Raw genomic sequence first — 22142 nt, 5'->3', positions numbered from 1 at the left:
GCCACTTATACACACTATAAGTTATGCAACTTATTCTGTGCTGTTACATGTAGTAATCTCTAACAATGACAGGTCAGAAGTCATTTATATACAGATACTCTTTTATTTTGTTTGATATTAGCAATGCATTAAATACAGTTTAAAGACAAACCTAGCAGAACTTCATTAAGAGGTCTAATTGTTTACTCTAGTCAGACTGAAGGCTTCTATAAAATCATGTTATCATGGCTGCATTCGCAAATGAGGGCGACACATTGAGCTTTGGGGTACAAGACAATTTTACATCCGAGACAATTCTGAGGCGCTGGGCCCCTGGATTTACCAAAGGTCCTCAGTTTTATCTCAATTCTACTCACTGAAGATCAAAATATATACTATATATGGGTAATATTACATTACCTCAGAAAGGAGAACTTTATACAATGCTTTTAATTCAACATGGAGTTAAAAACACCTGGATAAATGCTTACATTACCAGCAGGAAAAATGTAAGAGCCATAATGCACAGTTCAGGAAAGCATGAGGACGCAGAGAGACTTCACAGTCAAACATTAATAAGTTAAATAATTTTAGATGCAGATTAGATCTACTCCTTCACTCCACCAGTGAGGTTTTGATTAAACTGCTCTTATTAATAGGAACAATCAGAATCTGTAAGACTAAGAAAATGATTTTGAAATGAAACAAAACAATCGAAAAATAGGAGGTAAAGACTAACAAACTAAGGCCCCCAAAAGAAAGGCTTGATTTGCGAGCACCATTGAATATTTTTCCGCTCTTTGAGCTAAAAGTACACTTGAAATTGAGGCAAGAAGTTAAAAATTGGCAATATAAACTTAAAATGGTACTGAAAACAGGTCAGCAGTATATGTATATATAAAAAAAACATTTCAATGCATGCATACTATGTTTCAGATGACTGATTAGTGATGTTAAATTATGCAGTCTTGTCAACTTTTGAAATGGGAAGCTATCGCACAATAATGGACCGAGATGGTGCAGAAACCTGAGATTTTAATACAGTGATAGGAACATGCTAATGCTAATGCTACGTCTTTGGGTTTTACTAGATTTAGGTTTATCATACAGAAATGATAAGTTTCATGTGGACATTATAAAGCACTGTAACAAGCAACAATGAGGACTTTCAAAACATACAATAAACACACTGCACAGATTCTGTGGATTAAAAACACTTGTTTCCAGTTTGCTTTGAGGACCAAGTAAAATGTTAAAATCAAATTAATCATAAATGTGCATTTTACCAGCACTAGCCTTCAATTTTGGATATATATGAGAAAAAAAGAAAAAAAAAATTATTAGCATAAATTCAAGTATTATTTTTCTAAAATATTTTATCATCAATACATGTAAAACTGCAACATGGTATTAAGTTGCAACATCTAACTTCCATGCATGTAACATACAGTGACGTGCTATGAGCTACAATAAAAACATGAACGCCTGAATAAGATTATTAGATGATGCTTTGTTGCATTATTGACACTTAAGTGACTATTTACTCAAATCTTTGTTTCTTTCTTTAAAATTGTCAAATTTGAGCAAATAATGCAAACTGTCAGGGTTACTGAATGTAACATATATAACAATATATATCCAAAAACAGACTTTGCATGTAACAAAAGCCCGTCACACACCGTACAAACTAGCTTAACTAGTCCAAACTAATCCAGGCCTACTCGGTTACTGACCACACAGCTGCAGTTAGAAATTTAAATACTGAACACATTGTGTAAAAACACAATCAAGTTTCCTATCCAAATATACATTAAGTATACAAAATGAAAGATGTACAATATTATATTTGTTTTAAAATTATTAATACTCTTTAAATTATAGCACTGCTGTTCCCAAAGAGCATATGCTTATCCCTCTGATACATATATATATTTACCTAAATACAAAACTTCAATAAATCCTACTATATCTATTCATTCTTCAAATGATCCCTTTGCGTTTCTTTTACAATGTACATTATGTTTAACAAACACTAAAGAACACAAGCTTTTTTATTGTGCTTTTCCAGCTCCCCAGAACAGTCACGCACTGTAACAGCATTGATTCATGCTTTAAAAAAAAAGTGCTATTCACCAGGGACGAGCAGACATTATTGTACATTTTTCTCCAAGTTGATCAATAAGCGGTTTCAGTCTTCAATATCAACATTTTGATTACAGTAAAATCTTGTATTTTGAATGCAGGTCTAAGTTTTTGTACTGTTTGAGAAGCTGATAGCCTCCGTCTGTTTCCCTGTTTTCCTTTAAATGCGTTGTTGATAGAACTTCACAATAAAACTGTGTTGTTAAACAGAATCAAACTCATTTAAACACGACAACGGATAAAAATTAAGATTATGAAACTGGTCCGTGTAGGCTGGAATGATTTCAGTACTTTCGTAATACCTGATACAAGTGAGAGAAACGCGACAGCTCTCTGAGGGCACCACCTCTCATGACACAGTGCAGACACACTCATGCTAAGCTACAGTAATTGCACATAATCACCACGTATCTGAACTTAACGTCGCCATCCAGACCAAACCACCCTACTTTCTGACCCAAGATTGCAGTCAACGGCGAAGGAAGAGATAATACAGACTAGATTTAGCCATTCACATGCCAGTCCCAGATCCAGTAGGAGACTAAACAATGTAGCAATGTGGGCAGACACTGCTAGCCAAGATTAGCATCGTTTGCATTAGCGATTTTCTCAGCTGCCAGAGCAGGAGATAAAGGTGGCCAGATTTTTCCTCGTTCCTCATCATGTTGACCTCATCCGGACCTCTCTGGATGAGGCTGGGGCGGGAGTTGAGATGTACTGAGGCATAGTCTCAAAATGATAAGCCAGTCTTTGATATCTCCCAGCATCTAGAAGGCCTGAGAGACGGACATCACCTCGTTCAAAGATCTCCATCAGAAGGGGGTAAACACAACCTGAAGAGCCTGTGATGAGGATTAAAAAGGGTTTAGTTACTGTAGAAGTAGCAGGAATTTAGCAGGAATAATATTCCTACAGTAGCAGGAATAATGTTCAATTTTTAATGTCAGCGATGTCTTTAAATAGCAAGAGTCAGTAATACCTGGGAGCAAAAAGTGGCATCTGGTCCATTACTCTGAGATTTTTGGCTGAAATCTCCACTCTGGTGCCCTGTGAATAAAGAGAAACATTATTGTCTGTCAGAATAGCTCAAGCCTTCATATTCCAAAGCACACTGAACTGTTTGTAAATGTGTGTATTACTGTTTATTGTTGCACAAATGTCTAATTGCAAACCTTGTTTAGCCTTTAGACTACTTGCCTAAGCAGTTTTATTGATGTGTTAGTCAGAGGTCAAGCACTGAAGGCGTGTAGGCATGTATTGTATCTGCTATGTAGGCAGCCCACAGAACAGCCCGTATGCAATGGATATGAAACTTTAATGTGTAGTTCAGTGATTCATGTTTCATTTTCATAATTAGAGGGAAGGAACGTTGTCATTTTGAACACTTTTTTTTTCAAACTCCTACAGTTTTAATCCGAATTACCAAATTTGAATCAAACTATAAACCAGTTAAAACCATCACTGTCCAATATAACATGCTTCAGAGTTACTGAACTCATTAAGGGACATCAAAGAGGAGCAAAAACATGTTAGAGTTAGTCTGGAGTGGCATATTCGGCAGCTGGTGAGGATTATATGGTCCCAGCGATTTTCGAAACCGGCATTTTCTACCAACCACAGGATTTCGCAGTTTTATTTCAAGTTAAGTTTTATTGGCATTAGGTGAACAGTTTGAATTATGTGTCATAAATTGTACCTGTTTACGCATGATGTCCATAGTCTGCATTAGGCAGCGGGGCATGAGGCCGTGGTTTCTGGCTAGAGTAATGGCCTGCTCCAACGACACGTTCAGAGTACATCTACACAGGACAAAAACCTTAGTCAGAGGTGGTTTAGACAATCAGTTATAGATTTACCTCAGTGTAGCGGTAACCTAGGATACAAATCACCTGGATTCGACACACATTTGAGCAAGAAGTCAAAATAAAATACTAAATATTTATAGCAGAAACTTGACTGTGGCTCCACTTCAGTAGTAAGAGGATTAAAGACGAGACGCATTTTGAGCCAACACTCAATTTGACCTTATTGCCATCTGTGGTTTCATTCATCATCAGATCTAGAGCAAACATGAAGATTTGACTGAGATACCTCTGCATCCCAGTAGCACACATGGCGATGTGACAGGCCCCCAGCCGGTTGCAGAGCTCAGAGGACACCAGCAGAACACTGACACCAGAGGGCTGACCCGCAGAGCCCGCTTTTACATTCATATATGCCTGCATGAGCCGACAGAGGTCATCCAACGTGTTCAGTGGCCGCAGGAGCTGGAGAAAGATTAAGTGAAACTGATTTAAACTTTCGGATTTTAAACAGCTTTGATCAAAACACATTTATATGCAGTGCTTTCTGCATTTTAATTCTATTCTTGTTGGTCTGAACAGGAATTCCAGTGCATTAACATACACAAAAAACAAAAGTGTGGGGTCTGTATGATCTTTATGCTCACCAAGGATGCATTTATTTTATATAAAATACAGTAAAAGCAGGAATATTGTGAAATGTTATTACGATTTAAAATAACTGTTTTATATTTGAATAAAATGTAATTTATTCCTGTGCTGACAAAGCTGAATTTTCAGCATCATTACTCTAGTCTTCAGTGTCACATGATCCTTCAGAATTAATTTGAATATGCTGATTTGCTGCTTAAGAAACATTTATTACTATTATAAATGTTGAAAACAGTGGGAACCATGACACAGTTTGCAGGATTCTTTAATGAATAGAAAGTTCAAAAGAACAGCATTGGTTTGAATCAAAAATCTTTTGTAAAAATTCAAACTTTCGATCAATTTAATGCATCCTTGGTGCTGAAAAATCTAAATTCCTTTAAAAAAAACATTTACTGACCAAACTGTTTAACGGCAATGTACAAGTATCTCTCAACCAACCTGGTCTATTTTCATGGCAGTGGAATTTGAGTCTGAATTTGATTTCTCCAGATAAAAAGCCCTGAAAAAAAAACATTGCATAAGCACATATGATAACCTTTAAAGCACTTTTTTTGCCAGTCAAACATTTATTTACTTAAGATGTTTAACACTTTAAGATATGCGAGGTATGATGGTGAAATGCCACTAAAGGGGGTTTGTACCTGAGTTTGCGGTAATAACTTTTGACCTTCTCCAGTGATAGAGCATTTGTGCGCTGCTGAAACTCTTCCATGGAAACAAAATCCTGAGACAACACACCCTCTGGCTTCTCCAGCCCTAAAAAAGGTGAAGAAAATGCAGATGAGCATCATGCTTTCCCCAGTGCTGTAATGCTCTCCAAATACCTCTAGATGGAGTCCAAGACTCATTAAGAAAATAGAGGACTTTCATTAGCTCTAAATGAGCACATTATGACCATGACTGATTCTGGGCTGATGCATATCCAACACTCAAACAGCTATGACATGGACATCTGAGCAAGGATTGCCCTTAAAGGTAAATTTTCTTAAAATGCATCTAACCTTTTAAAGCAGCATCCGAACCTCAGTTTGGAACATTACTCATTTGTACACCACACAAATAAAACTTTGCACAGGAAACTAAATTATTTATAACTCGAGTATTTCTGCATGCTGCACAATAGGCTAACTCGTTGTCATTACCAGAGTTATTATCGTTAACTAAAACTTAAAACTATTTTTGTTACTTGAAATAAAATGACCGTTAATGAAATAATATAAAACATAAAAGTAAACATTACATTTCAGCTAGTTAAGGCATCATTTTATTTTAGTTTAACTTGAAGCTCTAAAATAACTTGAACTAAAACTAAATTAGTAAAAACTATATAGACATATTTATAAAAATTACAAAAACTTTACCCCCCCCCCCCCCAAAAAAATAATTCTAACTATTAATAAAAACTATAATACTTTATCAATGATAGTAAAATACCATTGTACATAACACTAAAATTATGAATTAAAGGTTTATAATGTACATTTCTCTTGCTTTGATTTATTCTCATAATAAATGATGGGATAGGAGTTTCCTGAAAAGAAACATGCAATGATGCCTGGTATCTAAAGAGGTAACATAATTACAATGCCAACCTAAAGCCAATGGCGCCTTAAAATACAGCCTCTGTAGGCAGCTCACTAGGTTTTGGAACTGTAAATTACAAAATGAAACCCATTTAGAATGAAAATAGTCTTTTATCTAGTTCCATTTGTCTGCTCCCACCTCTAGTGAAGAGGACTGATTGAAGCTTCAAAGAGCCTCCATTTTTCAGTCTTGTTGGCAGCTCACTGAAATGACAGTTGTCCAGGAACATTGTCACCCTGATGGCCTGGCGACTGCCTTCCACCTGGTAATGCACAGGTGTGTCTGTGTGAAAAAAAAAAAAAAAAAGCATGATCTACAATGAGATAGTATTTAAAATTCCAAGCAATTTCAAGTCTTTTCCCTCACACTAGTTTGAGAAAGTTTCAAGTCTTTTCCCTCACAATGGGAAAATTCTGGTTAATTACGTTGTAATGGTAATGGGATGAGTAAAGGCAAAAATCTCATAGATGTGTGATGTGAAACGGGGAAAAAAGCCAAGCTGTTCACATTTGTACAACACAGAGATGACCTTGTAAATAAAACACCTTCGCGGCAGAAACAAACCACTGAGCAGAACATCCTCCCTCGGATTCGCTCAAACCAAAACAGAAGACGGCAGATAAAGCTGCTCTCCTATCATGGCTAACTGTGCTGACATTCCTGAAGAGGACATCTGGAGGGTGTGTGTACTTTATGTTTGTGTGGAGGGGGAGGGGGTGCTGTTTTATAAAGCCCATAGTATACTTCGGCTGTCCGTATTCCGCGATGGTCGTCACTTTCCTTGTGACGTAATTTTCATCATCAGGACGTTCGCACAGCCCGATATATAAAAAGAAATGAAACCTAAACAGTTAATAAAAAATAAAAACAAACTAAATAAAAATGTCAAAAATACATAACATTCCTATAAAATTTTACTAAAAATCAACTCAAATAAAAAAAGAAAAAGCTAATTCAAAATATTAATAAAAACAATAAAAGTACATAACACTAAAATAACACTGGCTGGTACCCAGTGAGAAAATATTTATTCATATCAAAATTACATTAAATATAAAACTAATTGTATAATTAATAAATTAAATAAAAATATTTAAATAAATTATTACGGTGTTATTTATTATGTTATTTAAAATTATTTAAAGGGGAAGCCTGGCAGCAAACACTCCTTTTGTCTGGCACTGGCTAAGCAAAAATATAGTTATACTAAAAATAAAAAAATAAAAACACTTGTTGAGCCAATTTTGCAGTGTCGGGATGTGTGCAATGTTTTGAAAGCGTCACAGTACTTATTGGGTGTCGCATTCGCATTTTAAGGTTGGCTAAGTGAAAGAATCACACACATTACTTTTAAAACTGTATATATACAGAAGTTGTATTTTTGTGTTACTATATGTGATGTCCTACTTGGGACGAGGCACTCGTTCTCCATTAGGCGGAACAGCACGGTGACTTTCTCCAGATCCTGTAGTGCTGCTTTTGTATCTTCCAGCATGATTCGCTCTTCTCTCTGTTGAAGGAAACAGTTTGTGAGCCCAAAATAATCAAGTCCTTAATGGTGAAGCAGGAGAGTATTTGACTAAAACAATATATTGCATACCAGGGATGTAACGGTACACATATTCCTACCAAAAAATGTCAATATGGGTCTTTTGGTTCGGTACGCATGTGCGCCAAACAGACGTAGTGATGCTATTTTAAAACAGGATATTATCATTCTAACCTTATTCTAAAATATTTTGCATCCAAAAGTATAAGCACTTCAAATCTCTTGCCCCAATTACAACAGCACCATAAACTGCAGTATGTTATATTGACAGACTTTTTAAACATTTAATAGACAGACATAGTTTGGTCAGTAAACCAATGTTTAATAATACATTTAAAAAAATTGCCCCTCTGCTTTACCCCGAAAACATACTGAAACGTGAACTCAAAAACCAAGGTACATATCGAACCATCATTTTTGTGTACAGTTACACACTATCTGCATTCATAAACAGCATTCTGACAGTATTAGAGTTATACAGCATATCTACAGTAGAGAAGAAACTTATGATGTGACTAGAATGGTTTCCTGTTGATGAGAAATCCTGGAGGTTTTGGAAATCAGTGGCCTTGATTCAGTATTTATTCCTTATTTAGTCCGAAGATTCAATTCCAGGAATAAGAGGTTCTACTACATTATTATCATGCTTGTGTATATTAGTAGTAGGCACTGAGGCATTGTGGGATGAGTGTCACTGAATCATCTATGAGAAGACATGACTTCTGGTCATCTGTCTTACCACATGTGGAGAGAGTGTTGACTGGAAGTTGAAGAGCACTCCGATGGCGGCGATCTGCTCCAGCCATTTACGGCTCACCTCTTTACTGTCCTCCTCATACTCTCCGTTATTGTTGAAGCGTAGGTTCAGTGCGTTCACAAGCTGCTCCGCCAATGCGCACAGCGCCCCCACCAGGGACTGACAGAATATGACATCCCGCCGCAACTGGAGTTCTGTGTCTGTCATAGAAGAGTATTGTATAAATATGTGTTTACACATGTATTCATTGTGCTGGGAAGATAGTTTATTACTTTTTACTTATTGTTTGTACCACATTTTAAGTGTCAATAAATGACAATAAATTAATTTAGTTAAAAACAAACGTTTTCAAAAAATAATAACTCGTCTTATTTAAAGGAGCCGTATGTAAGATTGTGGCCAAAACTGGTACTGCAATCACTTTCAAATTACTGTAGAGCGGTGTATCCCCTCCTGAAATACATTTCTTACATACAGCTCCTTTAAGATTTTAGTTTTCTATCATCTTGGACATCCTTATTTGTCACTGACCCAATCATTAGTGTAAATAAAAATATAAATTACAATATAAAATATTTTATAAATAATATTGTATGTTTATATTCAGTATTCTGTTCAAGAAATAGAAACACTACCATTTAAAATTGTGTGGTCGATACAGCGTTTTAATGCTTTTGAAAGAAGTCTCTTATGCTCACCAAGGCTTGGATTTATTTGATCATAAATACTGTAAAAACAGTAATATTGTAAATTATTATTACAATTTAAATTTAACAATTTAATGAAACATGTTTGTGTGGTCGATACAGCGTTTTAATGCTTTTGAAAGAAGTCTCTTATGCTCACCAAGGCTTGGATTTATTTGATCATAAATACTGTAAAAACAGTAATATTGTAAAATATTATTACAATTAAAATTTAACAATTTAATGAAACATGTTTCAACAATGTTGCTGCATAATATTCATAATATTCTCTGCATAAGATTCTTTGATGAATAAAAAGATAAAAAGAACAGCATTTATTTTAAATAGAAATCTTTTGTAACATTATAAATGTCTTTACTGTCACTTTTGATCAAAAACTGCTGAATAAAAGTATTAATTTCTTTAAATAAAATGACCCAAAGCTTTTGAACACATACTGTACAGGTTCATAACATCCTAGGTTCTCTATTAAAATGTTATTTTATTTTATTCATCAAATTGATTACATCAAAATAAATGTAATGCATTATAATTAATTGCACATATAAATATGTATTGAGAAAAAAACCCAAATGATGAATAGGGTCAGAGGACATTATTAAATGTATATTTTATAGTTTTTAATTGCTCTAAATTTGTTTTTAAATTGACATATGTAGCTAATACTGATTAATTTGCTGTTCACAGATCAGCATACAGTATATCCAAATCAATGGTGTGAGGTGATTCCTGAATGCCCTAAAACAGTTGTAAGCCATGGTCCGAGTGTGTAATACTCTAAGCAGATGGTGGGTTTCAGCACTGGGCGGGAACAGGGTTTGGAGCTACTGTCTGTGTGGAGCAGTAGGGATAAGAGCTCTAGATCAGGTTCCAAAGCAAACGCTCAACAGCTTCCATATGTCTCCCACCACAGACCCCATGGGACAAATCCCACTCTCTCCGTTCTCTCACTTTATCTGCGTCTACTGCTCACCGAGAAGCTCACAAATGACACGCCCCACTGCAACTTGGCTGCACGCACACAAACATATGTACGTACTCCCTGATACAGAATTCCAATAAAACACTCCCTTATCACACACAGAGGTGTCTGTAGATACAGGATAATCCAAAACTGTAGTGGGATAGACAAATCAGATACACTGCAGTTTCCTTTCTGAAATCTCACTCAGATGATGACGCAAGTGCAGGATCATGTAAACATTCTGGGTTGACTTCTTAATAGCTATTTGAAATGATCTACAATGATCAAGTTCAACAAGGGAAAGTTCATATCAAGGCGTAACTTACCAGTGCATTTGAGCAGCGCCAACAAGAGTTGACTCCTTCCATCTGAAACACAGTTACAAATAGACATGAATACAACCCAACACACTATAATACAAGACAAAATAGCTGTATTACAAGGCTTGGGAAACTTAAATTTTTTTTACTGAGTAGCATTTCCACTGCTCTGCTTTTCCATTGTTTTTCTATTTAAACATGCTAGACGGACATGTGACTTGCGCTATATACAAAGCATAGTGCTCAAATTAAAAGAAGTTAAACTGTTAATAAACAGGTCCCCAGACCACTGCCATGTGTCACATGGTTTTAAATGCAAAAACTGTTAACACTAAACAGCAGTCCATAGTCCACTTTAGAAATTAAGTTATAATTAACTTTGCAACTACATGTCAATATTTTGATGGTCCCTTAACAGACATTCTACTGACAATATAATTACGAAAAATCTGAATGGAGCCAGACATGAATGCAAGTTTGAATTCGATTTTTGGAGGACTCCTAAAACATCACTAGCATCTTGATATATCCTAGTGGTAAAGTTACTTTTCAAATTAATTTATTTGCTATTATAACTGCAAGTTTTATTACATAAATCTGCATTAAAATAATTTACACTAATAATATAATTTGCACAATAAAACAAAAAACATTATTTTGATATTTGATATTGATTGTTCAGGCTTAAGCGTACCTTCTACGAAGCGATGAAGGCTGTTAACTAGAGATTTGATTGAAATGGGCAGGTTCCAAGGGTCCTCCTGGATGTTCTTGTGCAAGACGTGCCGCCAACGTATAGTCCAGTCATCTGTGTGCCGAAACTCTATTACAGAAAAAAAGTGAAGGTAACAATAAAAGATGTTCACAGATGTGGTTTGCAATATCTTACAAACAGGACAATATATGTAACTAGCAGTGTGAACGCAAATTTTTTTTTTTTATACATAATTGCTGTCAGACCCTTTTTTTAAAACAGGGGCTAATTATAAACACCCCTAAAATACATAAAACACATAGGAGAAACTAGTGTGGTTTTCTCACATGCAGTGGTAATAACGTACAGATGTAAACAGAAACATTCACACGCCCCTACCCAAAAATGTCCCCCACACACTAACGGAAAACCCAAATACACACATCCCTCAAATAAGTTTCCAAAGATAGCACACATTCAAATATAGCGCACACCCTGACCGGGCGGTACCTGGCTGACTGTGGTCGGTGTGAAAATGCTTGGTTTCCTCACAAGCTTTGCTCATGACAGGGCCCTTCAGGAGACTGTTGATAGAGTCAACCTGAGAATGAAAAAGACACAGTTATGCCTGTCACCACACACACATCCTGTGCTAACTGAAGACCGGCTACACGCCCTTGCTAACGCCAGGCCTGCTGCTTTCAGTCTGTCCACATGTAACCTGTCTGCACTGGATAAAGAGCCCATTTATTGATATCTGGGTAATTGAGAGGGGGTCAAAATCTGGTGACCTCCAGAAGACGATAGATTTTGAGGTCAAAGAGCAGAGGTGTAGAGGTCAAAGAGTGCTCACTAGAGATGTTGGTAATGTGATAAACGATACTGTGAGAGTTAGAGGGAAACTAAGAGGGGATGTATTGATGAAGAGCAAAAATAGAAGATAAAATAAGAAGGTGAGTGGTGTCAGACAAAGGACAACAGTTACAAAGGGAATATCAAGTTTAAATGGGCAAAAGACTCTAAAAGTTTCATTTATGATTGAGGAAATCAATATACCTGATTGAAGAGGTGTTCCAGACATCCGTGTAGTTTATCCTGCTTGTCGAAAGGGATCTGCATATCACATGGTAACTCATCTCCTGGAAAACAAAATAAAAGTAGCAATTTCCTTTTAGTAATTGTCCTGAATTTCAACATTGTAACCACATTTGAAAGACAACAGTTACCTGAGCCCATCTCATCACTGCCCAGGTATGAACTGTTGCTCCGGACGCTGGTGTATGACAGCACTGAGTCCCGGTTGCTGTTACACTCACTGTAGAACACAAGTACAAATGTTTTTTAGTTCATGTGATGAAAAGGACGCTTGTAGAGACTGATTCAAAATTTGATATTTACTCATTCACAAAAACGCTTTGAGCCGTTCTGAAAGTATGATATTCAATCAAACCAATATCGAGTTCAGTAATTATTCAAAGCTGAAGAAAAAATACAAATCTAATGAAAAACTTCACTGAAACAATCAATTTCCCAGGCTCTCCGTATGGTCGGTCCATGCTCATTTAATGATGAAATTCTCTGCAATAAAGCAGCAGGACAGTTGAACACATATTAATCAACTTGTTTGGGCCAAGAATTCTGATTTTGATTAGCTAATATGGTTAAAATGTTTTTTTCCCCAGAAAAATGGCACACAAAAAAAAAAGCTTCCACAATCTTTAAAAAAATTGAAGTAAGAATGACATGTTACGGTTTGGAACAACATGAAGGTGAGTAAATTATAGTATAATTGTCATTTCTGGGTGAACTATGTCTTTAATACAATGGAAATTATTAGAGCTGAAGTCATTTCACAACAATTTAAACATCAACAAACTTCCAATTTCAACGTTTATCCACTGAGATCAACAATGTTTTAGGTGGACGTCTACTTCGCAGCCTTGAAATGTTTACTCTGATATAGAATGAAACTTTGTGCTCCAAAAAAGCTTGAGAGGGGAAGACAGGCTGTACTTCTACCCACTAGAAGAGTAGCAGAAGTTCCCTTTACCCACCCCAAAACTAGAGGAGAGGCCAAATTTAGCGCCGCCACAAGCCAAGAATGGAAGCAAATCAAGCTCATGACCAGCAGGTTGTATCACTCCCAGAAATTGAAAAAGAAAAAAATGTTTTACCATTTAACCTCCTGAACCCTTGAAAGTTCATGTTCCCTAACAGCCAGCCCTCTTCTCACGATAACAAGAACAGACGGCCTACCTACAATCCCACAGACAAATCCAGTTACTTGCTGTAAGAGCCTAAATAGAGGAAAAACGTTTCTATCTATAAAACATGATGGCTGCAGCTGTTCATGAGCTCACCCCATCACAGAGTAGCAGGATTTTAAAGCGGAACGCCACATAATGATAGAGGGTGCAAGGGCAGGCAACCGGTTATCCTGACAGAAGCAAAAAAAAAAAAATCCACTCGGCTGTGGTCAGTCTCAGTTTTGCCCTGCTCCGTCAGGTCTAGATCACAACCAAACAAACTTTGCTCCATATAATGACGACATAACAACAGTGACTGAATGTATTCTTTAGTGGTTAAAGCGGGCGTCTGGGTCGCTGTGACACAACAGGTTCTTTCTAAGGGATGTTTATCGTCTCCCTACGTGTCTGTTTTAGCAACATCTGTTTGACAGGAGCCCAGAAGCTCTTTTGCCTCTCTCCGTTTCACGCGTGTTGGAGGAAGACTGGGATTTTAAATCAACTTTTATATGTCATTTCATAGAAAACAAAATGTTACTGTGAAACTCATAAGAGAGAAGAAAGTTGCTGCTCTTCTCAATATGGACATTTTAGAAACTGATTTATTAGACGGATAAAGAAAGGAGAGATGATGGGATCAGGACATGTTGCAGGCTTGACGCAAACCTTTGTTACTCATTTAAGCACCCAGGCTTGACGATGTTTCATAAACATCATCATCAACAATCTTTTCCCCACCTGTATGAGTCTCTGTAGCTCATAGTGTCGTGTCCAGAGTCCTCTTGATCGTCTTCGTTCACTTTGAAGCACACTCTCTTGTTCCCGCAATGCTCCGTCTTGTCTTGGTCCGTCTCCTCCGGTATGGGAGAGGTTGAGGGGGCGGTCTCAATCGAGGGTGGCTCAGAGCCCTGGGGCTGGGTCGGTCCAGTTATCGATGACAGAAGTCTAAAATTTAAAATATTTAGAAAGGTTTGGAAACAGCTAGACAGGAATTGTTCTAATGAATTTTAAGAGTGCTTTGACACTAAACCTGGGTTATGAGTTGATTTTTCCCCTCATGGGAAAAAAGAAAAGAAAAAGTAAATACTTCTACTCTGTTACAAAAGATTTTATATAATTAAATGCTGTTCTTTTGAATTTTCTATTCATTAAGTATGTTGAAAATTAGAATTTTTACTTTTTTATAGCCATTCTGAACTTTAATATATATACATATAAATTCTACATATAGCCCCGCTAAATTAGCTTATTGTTCAAGCTTATTGAAACAGTGTTTTAAGACAAAAAGGACAAAAGTGTCCCTAGTTAAACAAACACCCTTATATTTTACTAATGAGCATTGTTCTTTTATAGGACAGGGAAGTGTAGACTGACAGAAAGGCACTGGGAGAGAGGTGAAGGAATGGGATTGAGAAATGACTCCATTTCACTGACAATTAACTTCTACATCAGCACATGCTAGCTACTGAATAACAAACATTTGTTCCTCCTGAGAGGCTGTTGAAATGTTTCCTCTGCAGTCGTCTGTTATGGCTTCAGCCTTGTTTTTTTTTTCTGTCTGAGCCCTAAATATTTTTAGACTGTCATAAAAGAACATCCTGAAGTTTTGAACTCGAGGAACTCCTCAAAGAGGAGGCTACTAAAACCAGATGAGAATTTGAAAAAAGTTGTGCCAATTTACTCTTTAACTGATGCAGTGATGTGCTTAAAACTTTTTGCCATTTATTTTTGCTAGTTAAATATACATTTAATCTAAAATACTTAAGATAAAGCTTGAGTGCAGTTTCTATTAAAATGTTTTTGACCTAATACAAAAACCATTGAATAGAACAGCACTAAAAAAAATTAAATATTTTTTAGCTTATTAAATATTTTAAAACTTAAGAATATTTTAGATTAAATGTATATTCAATATAGAATAATAATTTCCAACTTGTAATTTTAGATTTCCAAAAATGTAATCTATTTTAAGACACTATTTTATGGTAATACACTGTTAATCTACCTCACCACTTACACATCTATCTGGGCCACGTATTGCTTCATTTCTCGCACTGAAATGTCCAGGCGGTTATAGAGGCAGATGTAATTGTCCTGGCTCTCCGTGTCTTCCTGTTTGAGGAGGAAGCTGAGACCTCCCTCTTCAAGCTTCCTGCCGTCCTCCGTGCTGCCCTCACCCTCCTCTGTCTCTTCATCCAAACTCAGGCAACTCCAGGAGGGGGCCGCCATGCTGGTCACACAGTGCACAGCGTGGGACATGGGATTCAGATTGGCTGCAGGAACAAAATGACATAAGATTTGTTTTAAAAAGTCACTTTTCTTGATTCATACGGGATTCTGGATTTCTTTTTTCACTGAGCTTGTTGCAATGCATTCTGGGATATATAAGCAATGCTACCGTCCATTTAGGCCAAGAGAAGACATCTTAGAAGACATAATTATGGTACCCAGACTTTGCAACAGCCTTCATGCTGTCTAGGGACACAGCACACTAGATTTGGGCTTCTGTGACCGTGACTCAATAAAACAGAAGAATTGAATGGCTGAAAACCAGCGAGGCGTACTCTTGCATGTGGTTAAGACATGGACCATGAGGCTTTCGGCTGCAGAGAAGTGTACCGGAGGAATTTTAAACATCTCTGACCGTGAGACAACTGCAGAGCAGATGTGAAGCAGAGACTGAAAAATAAAACATCTCGTGCTGAGGAGCATAAGGAACAAAGCATTATGTGGTCCTTTTCCCAGCTACACGTGGCGGCTAGACAGTAAGTTGGGCCGCAGCAATCTGGGCAGGTGGAGCCAAAGAAGTCTTGAAAATTGCAGGATGGTTTGGAATTTGGATTTGATAGTCTTGAAAGCATCAGGTAGAATGACTTGAAAATCAAATAAATCAAGAAAAATATACAACAAAAGGGTTTATTAATTTATAGGTATATTTAAGCTGTATCACAAATTCCAATAATATAATCAAAATAGTTTTTTTCTTTTTGTAAAGAAAACAAATTACATGTGACAAAATTGATGTAAAAATTGCTATGAATAAATTGTTTAATTTTTGTTCCAAGAATAATCTGGACACATCTGACAAACTGCTACAATCAGGCCAGGAGAAACCCCCAAAAAACATTTTTTGTTGAGTTTGCTAATTTGTTGTATTTGATGAGGCTTAAATAAAGCATCAGGCCTCATAAACCGTGGTAATAAGAGAGAGGGGCAGGCGTTAGGCCTCATTAAGTGGAGGACTGTAGGCCTATGGGACAAGGATGATGACATCACTAAAAGCTACTTATTGTGGCCTAATGGTGTCTTAATGGAGGTCTGATGGAGGTGCTTTAAAAAGCTCTGGATTACTTTGGGAATAGCAAGCCATGGTTTTTACAAGACCTGGGAGGTTTTCACCATAAAGCTTAATTACTATTTTACAACTTTCAATGTTCATAATGTGGAGATTTGGTTAACTGAGCCCATGAGCTGAATCCACGATATAAATAATTCCAGACAAATCAATCTGGGAATTGAGTGATTTTAACATAGTAGTATTTTGTCATTTTTCAGACAACATATTTTATTAATCTCTTTGAGAAACAGAAATATTAACATTTATTATAAAATAATAATGAACTATTATATGTAAATATTTTAATAAATATAATATAATATAATATTCAACATTAAATCCCTCTAAATCCCCTTAAATAACTATGCACCTTGGTCAGGATCAAGGCCGAAGAATGAGTTCTTGCGTCCGAAGCGGATGCTGAAGGCCCGTCCGGTTGAGGAGGTGTTCTTCGGGCAGGTCACCTGCATCAGGTTCAGGTGACAGTTTGTGGGGACGAAGTCCATGCAGCCCAGAACGTGAGGTTTAGTGCTCGCCTGCTTAAACATGGGCCAGGCCTTCGTCTGCAATTCCTCCACAAACTGGAAGAGAATATTAAAGCACCATGAAACAGCACTTGCAAACTATTTTTCCATTTATTATGACGAATATCAGATTTCCATTTTTAAATATTGATTTAAGAAAATAAGAAAAAAAAACGACAATTCATGTATCAAAGCATTGTGATATTTTCTTATCTAATATGAAGTGCACCAGGGAATATGACAAAATGACTAAGTAGTAACACAGAGAGAAGCCACACCTGTGTGTAGCTGCTAATGCGTTTTTCTATGCTCTCCATCTTGTTGTCACAGATGTTTCGAAACTCAAACTGTGGCATCGTCACCACTTTCTCATTCTGAGCCATTAGCTGTCGGCAGCTTTTCAAAAACAGACTGTCGTCCTTCACAAAGGCCTTCAGTATCTGAGAAAATTTAAAATACACACAAGAACATGTGATGGGTTAGAGAAAACTTCCTCGGTATGTCTATATTGGAATTTAACTTATATTTGCACAGGCCCAAACATAGGTCATCAGAAACAAAATTCAGAAGTCATATATTCATTGTTTAAGCCTGGTCTGACCTTTGCAGCGAGGTAGAAGCAGCCCTTGGGTTCCACCATCTTCTCCAGAACACAGTGTTTGATCCCTGCTGTGCTGACGTACTCGTACACAACCCCATGTTCCACATGAACATTATCCACATTCAGACTGATCGAAGGAACATCGTCAGAGATGGACAACAGTTCCAGCCTTCTTACAGAGCCTAGAAAATCCAGAGAACACACAGATATAAAGAATCCAACAGGAACACAGATAAATGTGCACAGGACCCTTTTCCATCACAAAGGTAAATTATGAAAAGAATTTATGAAAAAAAGTGAAATAATTTAATTGTGTATTTTTATTTTCAGTTTAGTCTTAGTTGAAATTGTTCAGAAAAACTTTAAATTAGAAACAATAACATAAGTTTATAGTTTATATGTTTATGTAATTGAGCATTTTAATTTTCAGTTGTTCAGGAAGTTTAAATTATAAACAATAACATAAATATATACTGTATATACACACACACTACAATTTTTATGTAGTTTATGTTTACCAAGGCTGCATTTATTTGATCAAAAATACACTAAAAACAATGATATTGTGAAACAGCATTACAATTTAAAATATCTCTTTTCAATTTTTATTTATTTTAAGCCATTACACCCGTCTTCAATGTCACATGACCCTTCAGAAATCATTCCAATAAGCTGATTTGGTTATTACAAACAAATACATAAATAAGACAATTTCTTATTGTCAATGTTGTGCTGCTTAATATTTTTATGGAACAGCATTTATCTGAAATCGAAATCTTTTGTAATATTATAATTGTCAAGTCAGGTTTGAGATATTAATCAGTTTGTTATTATCCATTATGTTGATCCTCTATTGATCAAATGTCTTTGCATGAGTTCACCACACATGAATTTTGGTACATACTGTAGCAGATAACAAAACTTCTTCACATGAGCTTGCATTCACAAATGCATGTGACATTGGATCTAGTGTTCCCATGGCTTTTGCATTCATAATAGTTTCCGTTAACGATAATAACCTTTTTCTGGGTACACCTGTCATTTGCCAGCAAACACACACACACATTCTACCTGTTCCATTAGTGCAGCCATCCTCTGAATCTGAGCCATTCTCACAACCCCTGAAAGACATCTGCTCTTCCACATCCTCATACACACGGTACGCCCACTGACCACAGCTCTGTGGCAGAAGAAAATAATGTCACAAAGGGAGGAAACAGGTACTGTATAGAGTGTCAGAAACAAACAACCTCTGGGATCACCATTATGTGGGCCTACATAGCCTATAGAAAAACACATAATGCAGAGTTAAACACAATGCATGCTAATTCTCACTGTGTCTTGCTGCTCCAGGACAGGCTGATGGCCACTGAAGTGCTCCAATACTTCCTGGTAACTGCTCTGGTTCATGTTGTTTCCATTGACTTTAAGCACACACTGACCAGGCTGAAGACCCGCTGCAGCTGCCTCAGAGCCTGTATACACACAAAAAGACTGCCTATAATGCACAATAACCTTAAATGAACCAATAAAAGGATTTTGAGGTTGTATACTTTGCATGTAGGCAAATCCAAACTGGTCTAGACACCGTCTAACACACAATGTTTGATGTTATGTTTGCTGCCTCATCAATGTTGACAAAGCATCAGTTTGTATTTGTACAGTAGCAACCTAGCTACTGTAAATGTGTTTGTTGTACTTTAAGTTTTTTTTTTTTTTTTTTTGGTAAATCCTGGCCTTTTGAAGCCTACTCTGAAAAATAAAGGTCCCTTATTGGCATCTATGGTTCCATTAAGAACCTTTAACATCCATGTACCCTTTTTCCATTGCAAAAAAGGTTCTTCGTGGTGGAAAAGGATCATCAGATTATTAAAATTGAGAAAAAATTGTTCTTTTAGGAATTATTCACTGAAAGGTTTTTTGGGGGACCCAAAACGGTTCTTAGAATACTTCTTAAAATACTTTTTGGAACTTTTATTTTTAAGAGAGTAGCTTTTTATATGTACTCCCAGGTTCCTGTCCTGAAAAGTCAGATCATACATTTATGCCGATAATGATAAAGTATGCAACAAAAAAAATTCTCTTGGAGAGCTAAATAAAGAAAACTGTTTGATGTAGAGATTTTAAATTGGCCATTTCAGCGAGTAGCAGCAACAATAAGATTTATGAGACAAGAAGAACTTATGATTATTGTTTATTAACAGGGCGATTTCACATTCTCAGCTCTACCTTGAATAGACCACTTATTCTGGAATTTACACCCCCTTCATTCATGGGCACTGGCAGTGATAAAAGCTCCCATAATGACATATCATAAATCTTTTTTTTGCATTTGTCTAAGTGCCGTGAAGATGAGCTAATGGTTTCACTTCAAAAAGCTCCTAGAATGTGCTTTTTAAATCCAGAAACATGTGCAGGGATCCAGAGTTCGGGTTCAAACGTTGAAGAGCTCCAGATGTTGATCACATGACCACAGCAGCTTGGTGTCACGAATTTGCTTCATTTCAAAGCTTTTTATAGTACATTAACATCTGCCTGGCAGGTTATATGTTGGGAATGCAATGCATTCCCCAATTCAGAATGACATGCATGAATGTTTATGGAAAAAACAGGATTGGGTCTGGTTTTTGAGGCCATAATCATTTCACATATGAATGTGACAATGTGCATGTGTTTTTTGATCATTACAAACAACGAGAACTCACCTTTCTTAACTGCATGAACGTAAGGTGGACAACCGCAGAGAACAAACGGAAGAGTGCCATGAACATCTGGAATCTTCACAATCCTATCAGATATACACAAATATGACACAAACACATAAGCTAGGCTTTTTTGTTCCTTTTATTTAAGCACTATGACATGAGCAAGAGTGTTTTACTAAATGTCTTTTGTGGTATGATGCAAAATATTTTTTTTCATGGATATAATTGTTAGGGACACATAACAGCGTCTACTCTAAGTAACAAGAAGTGCCGGCATTCGTTTAAATATTAATGAATTCTCTTTTGAAAACAACAGTTTTGCAATGTGCAGCTCTCCTGCATGTAACTCTAACACCAGTAGTGTCCTTTTACACTGTGCCTGGCTACATTTAACACGTCGGTGCGTAAGTATCTGATTTCTACCATGTACGAGGACTCACTCTTTGTTCTTGGTGGCCACCAGCAGTCTGAGGGTGCGGCGTATACAGAAGGACTGGTTGATCATGGTCTCCACCTCTGAAAAGGACCTCAGGAAGACCAGGTCCTCATTAATGGAGTAGATCTTTCTTCCCGACTGCAGGCCTGCCATCTGGACAAAATAAAAAAAACATGAAAACAAAGGAAATACCAAGAATCCAACTGACAAACAATCAAAAACACAATAAATTACGGTGTCATTCATAACACTTTTCTTTGCTGTGTATGATTATGTGGAAGGGAGGGAGACATACACAATACACAAACAAATTAGGTAAACAAATTACACGTACACAAATTAGGTTGTCAATTCATCTTGTAGTGGTTAATCCTGTTCTGTACACACAAGAGTTCAGTATTTACAAGAGTGACACCCGCATAGACAATTCTATGCAGTGTGTACAGAACCAAAATGACCAACTGTTAATGACATTTAAACACGCATTGGAGATCCGTCCGCAAGACGGCAGAATGTTGCAATGGTTACCATGGTGTCAATCTTGCAATTTTGGGAGAGAGTCGTGTTCTGTACACAAACAGAATGATAATTCAGGGGTCGTCACTGCTGAAACTACAAAGTGTGTATGTGGCCAAAGAGAGAGACAGAGAGATGAGTGATATGTAAATGAGGATTAGAGGATTGTCAGAAGAATTGAGAGAAACTCACTCCTTTATGGCAAAAGAGATTTATAAGTTATAAGCAGCAATTTCAAATTACGAAGCAGTTCATTTGAAGGTGTAATTTAAAAGGTGCGATTGTAGAAATCTAGCATTCTAGCAAAGAAAGATTACTCTCTGGGGTTCCTCAGGGGTCCATTCTTGGACCCTTACTATTTCTGATTTATATAAATGATTTATCGAATGTTTCAAATATTCTTACTCCAATAATGTTTGCTGATGATACAACCTTGGTTATCTCTCACTCAAATTTGTATTTATTGATTAGGAATGTAAATTATGGTCTAATTGCTTATGCTAATTGGTTTAATTTAAATAAATTATCTCTAATTATAAAAAATAAAAAAAAAGAGTCTATTGAGGTGCCTCAAGTGTCAACTACAAAATTACTGGGTGTTTTTGTTGACGAGAGCCTGAGTTGG

The 22142-nt window shown here is 36.6% G+C and overlaps 1 protein-coding gene across 1 annotated transcript in view; it reads right to left on the bottom strand.

Annotated features, from left to right (window-relative positions):
* Positions 1–994: 994 nt before the first annotated feature.
* The window catches only part of prex1 (phosphatidylinositol-3,4,5-trisphosphate-dependent Rac exchange factor 1), a 71747-nt gene continuing 50599 nt past the window's right edge, over positions 995–22142 (bottom strand). The window contains exons 18-40 of the mRNA XM_084389176.1: positions 21006–21154; positions 20566–20648; positions 19196–19335; positions 18932–19040; positions 17861–18042; positions 17538–17699; positions 17106–17316; positions 15416–15671; positions 14137–14343; positions 12379–12467; positions 12209–12291; positions 11663–11753; positions 11153–11281; positions 10465–10506; positions 8450–8667; positions 7569–7671; positions 6300–6443; positions 5219–5333; positions 5016–5076; positions 4213–4388; positions 3818–3920; positions 3101–3168; positions 995–2963 (exon numbers count right to left, since the gene is read on the bottom strand). Coding sequence (XP_084245302.1) covers positions 2921–2963; positions 3101–3168; positions 3818–3920; positions 4213–4388; positions 5016–5076; positions 5219–5333; positions 6300–6443; positions 7569–7671; positions 8450–8667; positions 10465–10506; positions 11153–11281; positions 11663–11753; positions 12209–12291; positions 12379–12467; positions 14137–14343; positions 15416–15671; positions 17106–17316; positions 17538–17699; positions 17861–18042; positions 18932–19040; positions 19196–19335; positions 20566–20648; positions 21006–21154 — 2964 coding nt within the window. The 3' untranslated portion in view covers positions 995–2920. The remainder of the gene's footprint in view (positions 2964–3100; positions 3169–3817; positions 3921–4212; positions 4389–5015; positions 5077–5218; positions 5334–6299; positions 6444–7568; positions 7672–8449; positions 8668–10464; positions 10507–11152; positions 11282–11662; positions 11754–12208; positions 12292–12378; positions 12468–14136; positions 14344–15415; positions 15672–17105; positions 17317–17537; positions 17700–17860; positions 18043–18931; positions 19041–19195; positions 19336–20565; positions 20649–21005; positions 21155–22142) is intronic.

This window comes from Rutilus rutilus (assembly GCF_951802725.1).
Source record: "Rutilus rutilus genome assembly, chromosome: 19".
NCBI classification, from domain to species: Eukaryota; Metazoa; Chordata; class Actinopteri; order Cypriniformes; family Leuciscidae; genus Rutilus; species Rutilus rutilus.
The sequence above is the reverse complement of the archived record's forward strand: the minus strand, read 5'-3'. Positions and strand labels throughout refer to the sequence as shown.